Source organism: Orbicella faveolata, unplaced genomic scaffold (genome assembly GCF_042242905.1).
Source record: "Orbicella faveolata isolate gen_17 unplaced genomic scaffold, um_ofav_v1 contig_1, whole genome shotgun sequence".
NCBI classification, from domain to species: Eukaryota; Metazoa; Cnidaria; class Anthozoa; order Scleractinia; family Merulinidae; genus Orbicella; species Orbicella faveolata.
In genome coordinates, this window is record NW_028301536.1 from 2027094 (window position 1) to 2038332 (window position 11239).

The 11239-nt window shown below is 40.5% G+C and overlaps 1 protein-coding gene and 1 pseudogene across 1 annotated transcript; one reads left to right on the forward strand and one right to left on the reverse strand.

The window, feature by feature from the left end:
• Window positions 1-1648: 1648 nt before the first annotated feature.
• Window positions 1649-8654, reverse strand: LOC149117685 (dehydrogenase/reductase SDR family member 7-like). Its single transcript, XM_089274655.1, has 6 exons — window positions 8436-8654; window positions 7983-8175; window positions 6304-6350; window positions 4548-4667; window positions 3612-3784; window positions 1649-2137 (listed from the first exon to the last, which is right to left on the reverse strand). Exons 1-6 carry the CDS (start codon window positions 8652-8654, stop codon window positions 2050-2052), a joined length of 840 nt encoding a protein of 279 aa, XP_089130781.1. The 3' UTR covers window positions 1649-2049.
• A 20-nt stretch (window positions 8655-8674) lies between these two features.
• Window positions 8675-10950, forward strand: LOC149117686 (uncharacterized; annotated as a pseudogene).
• The last annotated feature ends 289 nt before the right edge of the window (window positions 10951-11239 follow it).

The window sequence follows — 11239 nt, forward strand, 5'->3', positions numbered from 1 at the left end:
AAAAACAGGTCTAGAAAATGGTCCAAATAATAGTCCAACAGTTCAATGGTCCAAGGGTCCATTGGTCCAGTCCATATCTTACCCTATGCCGTCGCCAACAGTTCAAATGCCTTTTTAGTACAAGTTAATACTTTGAAGTAAAAACTACTGGGAAAAGAGCGCGACATTTCGACCGAACTTCGGTCATTATCAAGCTTAAAAGTGAAGACAAAAATTTTGCATAGATATAAATATAAAACAAAGAAGTGAAAGTATGTAAAGTATGAAAATGTAAAAAAGGGGTGTTAAGAACAATAAAATGCACGCTCGTTTACCCGTAGTTTTTACTTCAAATTGTTTTAAAAAACCTTTACTTATAAGTTGATACTTAATTAATTAAAAATACTTTTACCTCAGGCTTCGATTTCACGTGCAGATCGTTATCTGTCATTCGATCAAACTTACAGGTTTTCTATCGAGCCATTCGAACGCCACCAAAGCAACCGCTAGCCATGATAACCATGAGAAAATCAATGCATGGGTTTCCTTTTCTTTCCTATATGGGTATGGGGCTCCGCTTAGGGGTCCTTCGGGCCGCCGGAGCTCCGCTAATATTACAACTGTATGCACCATAACCTCCGTTACCAAATAAAGGATTGATTGATTGATAAATTGATTGACTGATATATTGATATGTAGCTCAAATTAACCGAGCTTACTCGGTCTGTATGGGAGAATCTTGACCGAGGTCATGAGTACAGACCAAACGCAGTGAGGTCTGTACACACGACCGAGGGAATTGTCCTTGTTTATTCAATGAAACTGGTTTGTTAACTAGCCGAACTTTTGCTTGCGAACGGTGATGAACTGAACTTAACTCTGCCGAAGTGTTCTCGTCCTCTTTGTAAATATTGTTAGAAGAAAATAGCCAATAATTTTGGATTAAAGTTTGCGACTTTTTCACCGCAAAACATTACCGGTCTAGATGGAAAAATCTAGACCGCTTTCAATATCGATTTCAGCCAATCAAATTCGTGAATTCGGTAGTTCCCAGTCCTTGTGAGACACAGGCATGTAATAAATTGATAAATTGATAAATTGATATATTGATATATTGATGTATTGATAAATTGATGTATTGATGTATTGATGTATTGATGTATTGATGTATTGATGTATTGATGTATTGATGTATTGATGTATTGATGTATTGATGTATTGATGTATTGATGTATTGATGTATTGATGTATTGATGTATTGATGTATTGATGTATTGATGTATTGATGTATTGATGTATTGATGTATTGATGTATTGATGTATTGATGTATTGATGTATTGATGTATTGATGTATTGATGTATTGATGTATTGATGTATTGATGTATTGATGTATTGATGTATTGATGTATTGATGTATTGATGTATTGATGTATTGATGTATTGATGTATTGATGTATTGATGTATTGATGTATTGATGTATTGATGTATTGATGTATTGATGTATTGATGTATTGATGTATTGATATATTGATATACTGATATATTGATGGATAGATGGATGGATGGATGGATGGGTGGATGGATGGGTGGGTGGGTGGGTGGATGGATGGATGGATAGACTGATTGATTGATTGACTGACTGACTGACTGACTGACTGACTGACTAATTGATTGAAAAATGATGTAAGTCAACAATCAAACAACGCGTCTACAAGACCACCTCTTAAAAAACGCGCACTTGCGCTTCTGACTTAGCTACTTTCTTATAAAGCTTACGGTAGCTAATCTGCTGACCCCAGTTCTTCAAAGCGCCGAAAAATCTACCCAGCGGATAAATCACCATGCAGTGCATAGTGTAGTTTGTTTCGTCAACACTTATCTACTGGAGGGCGATTTATCCCATGAATAGCGTAATCCACGCTTTGAAAAACTGGCCTTTGTATGTTGCATATCAAAAAGTACATGATCGGTGGAAGGTCTCTAAAATTGTACATATTTGATGTACAGAAGGGAAAGGGGGAAGTACAATGTTACATCATTTTCCCGACTGTTCTACATTCCATTTTCCTAACTCTTTGACTTGTTGCTTTCTGATGAAGATTTCTTGTCCATGTAAAGACTTTTTATGAGTTCCATAAAGAACATCTTAGAAAACCTGGAGATAGGTGACAATGCCACAACATTCAAATCAAGGTACGGTAGTCTGAGCCGGGGGAGGGGGGTGACATTCCGCTGTTAAAGGGGTGGGGATACCCCCATCTCGTTTAGGGGTGAAAATTGTAGATTTTGATTATATGCACACTTGTCAAATTGAAATACCAAGTAAGCTTTCGTGTGGAAACGATATCTTCACTCGTTAAAGTAACATGTTACCTTCACACACACTATGATTACGTAACAAATCGTGCCTTCCGCAGCGAAAATGAAATGGTTTCAATTAGTAATTCGTTGGTGTTAAAATAATAAATTGAACATTACATGGCCGCTTGGAGATGCGAAATTACTCTTCAAATGTCGAAAATACTTCACTCATTCACTGCATTCGCACATGAAATATTTTTCAACACTCGGAGAGAAATTTTGCATCTCCAAGTGGCCATGTAATATCCTCTAACATCATTTACGCCATTTAATAATAATGTTCAGAACAAAACACCTAAATATGTTTTTACCCATCAAGATATCGTTTAGGGCTGCATATGGTGGTCATGGTGATCGACGAGGAATGAGGTCTGCAAATTTCTTCAGAGATGGAAACATTCGATGGCCGTGCCTTAATTTATGTGTAACTTGTGAATGGAATCTTTTTTGGGGGGTCAAATTGCACGTACTAACAAAGAGTGACTATTTTTGTGGTTTCAAAAAGGCTTGATCATAACAACATTGAGCCGAATGTTTAAACGAAGTTTGGGGTAGACCTGGTTTTTGACTAAATCGAGGTTTAGACAAGGCCTCCAAAGACCACGGCTAGGCGTGGTCTAAATCGCATTATTTAAATGCAGTCGAGCCGCATTCCGCGGAGACCAAGTTTAAGCGTGGTTTAACGAACATTTCTATTGTTTTCCAAAAACCGCGTGTTCAGAATTTTGAAGAGGCCAGATGAAAAATTGGCGTCAAAATCTCGAAATGCAAATTTTAGCCAAGAAGAAAAACTTCTACTTGCCGAGCTCGGGAAGCTATATCCCGATATAGAAAACAAAGGATATGACAATGTCAGCTTAAAAAGGAAACAGTCATCATGGGAAAAAGTTTCAACGCTGGAAATCCCGATGGTAACAAAAATTGGCGTCATCATATTCTTCTAAAGGATTAAGCCTATCCCGCAAGTGTCGGATTCTTTGAACACGTCGAGTATTAACCCATTGCTGTAGGCGTTTATATCTCAACCTTCCATCCATGACAAAAACCTTCACTAATAAAACGTTAGGCTATGTCTAAACCTACTCAAGACCAGGTCTAAGTTACTATTGTTTGCAAGGCTGTGTTTAGACTCCGTTTAAGTGGGGTTTAAGATAAGTGCCGTTTAAATAACCCGGTTTACCGGTTGAGACTTCGTTTAAATATTCGGCCCATTAAGTTTAACTTAATATCATCACATAAACTGACTTGTGACATTGTACAGCACATACCATCTATAGAGGTTTGGGAAGTACTGGTTTAAGTAGGTCATTAGTAGGGCTGGTTCCCTTGAAATCCAAACTTCATCCAAGTTGTTTGCGATGCTTACTACCATTAACTCTGCACAGCGCTCAGTCGACATTATTTGAACGGAGTCAGATGCACCTGGTGGATCTGTAAGCTTCTGCAAGGACAAAAGCCTTGAGTTACTGGAAATTTTTTCACAAATATGCGAACTGTCGCAGTTACATTACTGATTGTCAGTTGTTGATAGCTCTTCATTGTAAACACGCAAAGTCGCTTTCTGCCCTGCAGACACAAGACAGCACTGTAATACTCATGTCTAGATGTCTCTGTTCCCATTTCAACTGACCGATCAAAGTCTAAGATGTCTAATGTAGCTGACATCCATGACAAGTCAATTAGGAAGAAAACCCTGCTACTGGCATTGTTTCTCTAAAAATCGAGTCAGTATAACAAACTGGTATGAACGCTTACAACTATTGAGAGCTAAACACTGTCGAGTTAGTGGCATTTCGGCTAATCTGTGTGCTTTTTAGGCTGACCAAAAGGTTACAAGGTAGGCAATGCTTCAGAATGGCATACCATAATATCCCAGGAGGCACTTTTATTTTCTCTCTATACACAGAAGCCTATAGGCAAGAGTGTAATACCAAGAAAACACAAGTAACAAGTGGCATATTCCACAATTGTACACCACAAGAAAGTACTGCATAACCATTTTATACCATGTCATAGAAAATACAGCGGCCAACACAATCAATGCAGCACATGATGGGCTAGCTGGTTGTCTGATACCATTGAGCATATTTAATGGCTTTCCTGTATTCTGTTTGGCTGTATTTTCTATGCCAATTGGTACTAAAATACACAATTGATTGCAAGTTGCATAGATATCAATTAAGAAACATTATCTGTTTTCTTACCTCATCAATGTTTTCAGTGAAAGCATGAAGAGAGATGCTTGACTTGACTGGTCCTGGCAGAACAGTCTGTACATGAATGTTGTGCTCAGCCAGCTCCAGCCGTGCAGTATCAAAGTAGCCCTACCAAAATGATAATGGCAGTAAGTACTATGCATTTTCTGGCCAAGGTTTAGCGTTGTTCTCAAGACAGAGCCATTAGAGAGCACTAGCCAGAGGTTTGAGGGGAAACAGAACTAACTGTTTCCTGTGGGATCAAGCAAGCATATAAATTCTGAAAGAATTCATACATGTTTCAAAATTTTCCATTTGACTTGAGACTTATTAGCAAGCTTGATTTTCGCCCCTCTCTTAAGTCTAGTCTGTCAGGTGGGTAATTAAGCCTTTCTTGAGACACAACCTGATTATGTGCCATTCAAACTATTGTTGAACCTTATGAGGTTCAATTCAAATACTCTTGTTTCCTTGGACATATAAGACAAAATCAAATTTGGATAATGAATTATGAAAGGCTGAGAATGGAGTTTTTGTATTAATTAAATAACGCAAGTCCATTCATAGCATATGTCCAAACGAAGTTGTTCAAAAATAGATTAGCTGTACATTCTCCCGCTACTCCAACTCCATTGAGTTTGTGACAAATGATGCCACCGTCAAACATCTAAACATCCACAAATGTACGAATGAGAAACATTTCCAGAAAAACCACAATTCACTTCCACTCGAACGAGCTCAGCCACATTTTACTTGAAGGATAAGCTGGAAACAGCCATCCATTGGTACGACTTTCTCGCAACTCTTTTCACGTGAGCCTGCTGTTCTAACAACCCGGTGTTTCCGTAGAAACCAATATAATGAATATGTTTCACCAATTTTCCTTCAATGCGGATGTGGCAAAGTTGAGTAGATGGTAGCCTGAAACGCGAGAGGCCACCCGGAGATCAAATCCTCCAGGACACAAAATTATCTTTTTTCACTTTTTTTTCCTTATTAATGGATATGTGTATATATATATATATATATATATATATATATATATATATATATATATATATATATATATATATATATATATATAACGTTTACCAAAACACAGCCTTTGCTTTCCGATGAAAAAATCATCTAGAGCATTAATCATTCGAGAATTTGTCCAGCACATTGATCGATTTCGAACTCAAAATATGCTAGCCTTTGTCAAGCCCTAAGTTACCACTAATGTCAGATAGGATTGCAAAGGAAAAACAATGATAACTTTCCCGTACAATCGAATTGAGGAGGATGAACCTTGAAGTCTTCCCCAAGCTTAAATGCGACTTGTATCCTGGTGTTACATTCAGGTCAATCATACAGGGTACTACTTCCATTGAACAGCACTGAATTGGTTTCACAGTGAGAACTTCAAGCCAAAAAACATACGCACGTAGACCGTGCAGAAACGATCCACGAATAAGAGACATTGCCACAGAGGCAAATCACTTGGTGAATAAATCTTTTCAACTTGGTCGCAAGAGAGTGCAATTGCTTTATATATTGGCCAGCGGATGTAGAAAAAGTTAACAGGAATCGAAGGAAGGACGAAAAGAAAGAAGACAGGAAGAGTTAAAAACTGGACAGAAGACAAAACAAGAAATAGACAGTCTTCCCCCAGAAAAAAAAAATTAAGAAAAAAAAGTGTGATTTAGCCATGTGTTGAGAAGTGCTAGTAATTCCTACATGTAGCTTACAATGGTTGCAGAACTTCACGATACCAATTACATACCTGCAATGCATGTTTACTCGCACCATAAGTTGCTGCAAAAGGTAATTCTACGAAGAATAATTTAATTTATACATAGCTATCAGTGTTAACACAGATCTACTCACAAAATCTTCTTGAAAATCAAGTTGCAAGTTTGGGGTAACCCCTTTAACTGCAAATCATTAAATCACAATTTCATGCTCTACAGGATCGGTCATTGCTTTAATGATGCTGATCCTGCATACCTATTTTAACCTTCAGAATTAACATTAAAATTGCGTCATCAATAATCTCAAGAGCTTCGACCTGTCAAGCTACTTACTGTTAAGGTAATTCCTCTGAAATAAAAGTGACAATAGATTTTCGTTCAAACTTTGTCCACTGAATATTTGTCATATGACAACTTCCATTTTGAAATAAAAAAGGGGGTGCCCATGCTCATCAAGGAGCAGTGAGGCATTGAAAATGCCCCATTTTGGCATTATTTAATACTTATTATAAAAATGCATTCCCAGTAATTGTAAAATCTTTGTGAGCCCAGACTCATAAGAATACACATTAAACCACAGTCAATACATTGTGTCGGACAGAACTAAACATTTTAAGTTTGATTCAGACAGAAAGCTAAATCCTTGATTAAAAATTTAAACCAAATTTCTTGACGTGGTTACCGACTGCAAAATAGAAAAGGCCACAGTGTATCTGCTATTTTTCTTATTTATTCAATTTTCAGCAATAGAAATTAGATCAGTCTTTTCTCATGCAAAGCTTATGATTAGTTGATTACAATTACTGGAAAAAAAATTGGGGTGCCCGTGCTCGTAGGTGAGCTAAAGCCATTTTTCAACTGACAGAGATCAACATCAAGGTAAATCCATCATGTTTTCAATATGCGCGTGCACGAGCGTGCGCTAATGACGCCATAAATTATGCGCAGTAAGGATGCGGGATGCAAATGTGAGGAATGACCTTAAAGTACATGTATGGAAGCTGACAATTCAAAGGACGTTTTGACAAAAAACTACATGAATTCTACTTCCACATTTTGATGTACCATCATAATTCAGTCAGTCAGTCAGTCAGTCAGTCAGTCAGTCAGTCAGTCAAGCAGTCAGTCAGTCAGTCGAATAGCCCCTTTGTACAAAACAACCATATGATATAAGATCTGTCACGCTGGATGGCAAATTTTGCACTGGGACTTCTTACACACAGAAGCTATTAACTCACTCAGGCACAAAATTTTTTTGTTTTGGATTTCTCAGTGTGCAGTTTGCTATCCAGCATGGCAGATCTTATACCTTGTGATCGTATTGTGCAAAGGGCCTATTGAGTGAGTGAGTGAGTGAGTGAGTGAGTGAGTGACTGAGTGAGTGGGTGAGTGAGTCAGTGAGTCAGTCAGTCAGTGAGTCAGTGAGTCAGTGAGTCAGTGAGTCAGTGAGTCAGTGAGTCAGTGAGTCAGTGAGTCAGTGAGTCAGTGAGTCAGTCAGTGAGTCAGTCAGTCAGTCAGTCGGTCGGTCGGTCGGTCAGTCAGTCAGTCAGTCAGTCAGGAGTCATGTCATCAGCCACTCATTTCAAGACTTTTCAGTTTAAATTTATAAAACAAGTTTAACAATAAATTATTAACCCCTGCAGTTAATGAATATTTTATAAAACCCAAAACTCATTAAATTTATTCATTCCAACAAATGAATTAAAATTACCAGTTTTTCCAGCAATACTGCTCACCACCACAATCTGCCCCTCATGACGTTCAATCATATGTGGGGGGACTGCTTTGGTCAAAGAGATGGGACCAACAACATTTAAATCCAAAAGTGCTCTATCCACCTCTAATGATGTTTTTTCCACCAAGGCTTTCTGTGACCTACCAGCATTGTTCACCAGAATGTCAACCTACATTAAGAAAACAACTGTACTGGTACCAGTGCTTCATTATTGCCTCATGTGAATCTGCTGAACACTGTTTTCGTGGATTTTACTTTTTGATATTTATTAAGGTGCCTAAAGTAACAAGAGTTCAGTGCATGGCGATCAATGGTAACTGTGCTATTTTTTAACGAAGACTGGTGAACAGCACAAAGGAAGACTTCTTTTAGTTGTAAGAGGCATTTCGTCTCTATCTGAGACTTCTTCAGGGAATGATTACAACTAACATTGAACAGCACATGTAGCACATAAACGTGCCTAAGTTTAACTTCCCATGGAAGTGTTGGCCTGTCACTTGTACCTAGGCCCTCCCTGAGGGAAACTGCATCCGGGCTCCCCAGATCATGTTGTTGTTGTAACACGAAGTCCTCGTGGTCAAGCTCAGGAATAAAGACTGTGTTCATTGAGCTCTCGATATTTTTTGAGTCGTCTGTACCGCCCGACATGGTGTCAGAAGTGGGATCGATCCGATAAATCGACAAGAGAAGCATTCACGGAGAGTAAACGTACATTTAGCGAATTCAACGACCACAGCCGACTCGTCAAACAGCGATGGCGAACCTCAAGCGACCCGAATTGAAACTCGGGGGGAATATGTCAGAAAATTTCAAGAACTTCGAACTCAGATTCCACGACTACTGTATCCAAGCCGACTACAGAAACTTGGCGAAAAATCCCGAGACAGAGAGAGCAAATTACTACAAGAAACCATTACTGGAAATATCAGCGCTCCGATCGTCAATGCCGGACGAAGCTTTGCAGGTGATCCGTTACACAATCGAACCCCAGATAACAGCTGATGATCAGAAAAAACCATGGATCTGGATGGGCAAATTACGACTTCATTACACTGGATCTATCGGAAGCTCCCTACTGGCAGACAGATTTAAATTCTGGAACACTCAACAAAGCCCACACGAATCTGTTCAAGAATGGGAAGTTAAGGTCAGACAGGCGGGCAGCCTGTGCTCGTACAATACACTGACAGACGAAATGTGCCGCGACAAATTCGTTTTTGGCTTGCACGATGGCACAATGAGAGCTGAGTTACTAAAAACGCATTTAAAGTCGGATGGAATGCCTAAGAACATGCAAGACGTCGTCGTCGAAGCCAAGGCCCTCGAGTCAGCCCAAAAAGCCAACAAACTCATTACAGACGCCACAAAAGGAATTGAGGAACAAGTAAATTGGATAAGCCACAAACAAATGAAACTAAAGCGGGAGCCTGGAACCTGCTTTTGGTGCGGAGACCGACGTGGACCCCACCCTTGGAAAACATGCCCTGCAAATGGTAAAACCTGCACTAAGTGTGGCATTAACGACCACTTCTCCAGAGTCTGTCTCGAGACAGGTCCCTCTCAACAAGAACAACCACGGAGAACTACTCAATGGCAAGCTCAGGGCAGGAGTCGAGGCCACAGAGCACCTCGCGGCCGGTCTCAACCAAAACCCCCCTGAACAAAACATACATCTGCTGCAGACGGCAAATGATCACCACCCTGTGGAATACTACACTGATGACTACGAAGAACAGTGCTACTCCCTGGAAACACGGCAAATACACAGCATCCACACAAACCACGCAAAGAAAAAGTACTTTGTTACACTGCCCATGTCTGCAACTGGGAACAAATTCACCCCAGTGACATTCCAGATAGACACCGCCGCCACCTGCAATACCTTGTCTGAAGATACCCTTCTCACGCTCATGCCAAACATGAAGCTTAGAAAGTCACCCTACCTACTACACCCCTATGGCGACTCCCAGCCGCTGAAACCACTTGGGCAGATTGACCTTCTGTGCGAAAGAAACGAAAGATACGAATCGCTCACATTCCAGATACTTCCTAGAGATGTCATGATGAACAAACCAGCCCTTCTCTCTGGCTCCGACTGCGAGGCACTGGGGCTCATCACCATCAGGGCACACGAAATATTTTCACTCACATCAGCAGTAAAAGACTCGTCAGGCAAGAGAGCCCCTGCCTACCCAGCCAGCTCATCACAAACCAATCCAGACCCAGGCACCCCAACAGCTCAAACCAACAGTACACTCAATGGAGTAAAAGGCCACCACCCTGACCAAACCAACAGTGCCAGCCCATACGGTGACCCAGCAACGCCCTCACCTTCTAAACCTATAATGATCCCTTCCAAAAGACGCCTGGCCCCACCCGGGAAACTCACAAAGGAAGACATACTCAAACAGTATCCTGAAAACTTCGAAGGCCTTCCCTGTGGCGAAACGCATCAAAGAAAAGGAAGCCCTTGACAGATATACTGCAGCTGGTATCATAAAGAAAGTAGAGGAACCCACCTCGTGGTGCTCCAATGAAGTCATTAAAGAGACACCAAAGAAGACAAGAATCTGCATTGACCCCTGTCAAACAGTCAATAAAGGTATTCTCAGACCAGTGTATCAAATGCCAACACTGTCTGAACAACTCCATAAACTCTGCCATGCCAACTGTTTCTCACTAGTTGATGTCAGAGAAGGTTTTCTACACGTACCCCTTGATGAAGAATCGTCACTGATGACGACAATGCACACGTCCTATGGGAGATACCGATGGCTCCGCCTCCCATTTGGCATATCAAGCGCCCCCGAGGAATTTCAAAAGCGCCTCATGTCAGCTCTAGAGGGCCTTGATTGAGTATTGTGCATCGCAGATGATATACTTGTCTTTGGAGACGGAACAACCTACCAAGAAGCTGAGAAAGATCATGACCGCCGTCTTGTCGCGCTTGTGGAGCGCTGCTCAAAAAAGAACATAAAATTAAACCAGAGCAAACTACAGTTCAAACTAAAACAAGTCAAATTCATGGGCAATGTCATAACTGATCGAGGAATGCAAGCAGACCCAGACAAGATAGTAGCAATGTCAGCAATGGCCCCACCCCGAAACAAAGCAGGTGTTCAGCGATTCGTAGGAATGGCCAACTATCTCTCACCCTATTGTCCGAACCTCAGCACCGTTATCCGACCTCTCACCCAACTCACCAAGTCAGATACCCCCTTTATGTGGGCACA

Bases quoted from the DNA above. Each gene is read 5' to 3' on its own strand.
- LOC149117685 (XM_089274655.1), bottom strand. From the start codon at position 8,654: ATGTCGGGCGGTACAGACGACTCAAAAAATATCGAGAGCTCAATGAAC. The intron at 6,351-7,982 runs GTAATTTTAATT...TATTCTTCGTAG, and splicing joins CAGTATTGCTGGAAAAACTG to AATTACCTTTTGCAGCAACT. The intron at 3,785-4,547 runs GTAAGAAAACAG...TTGTCCTTGCAG, and splicing joins TCACTGAAAACATTGATGAG to AAGCTTACAGATCCACCAGG.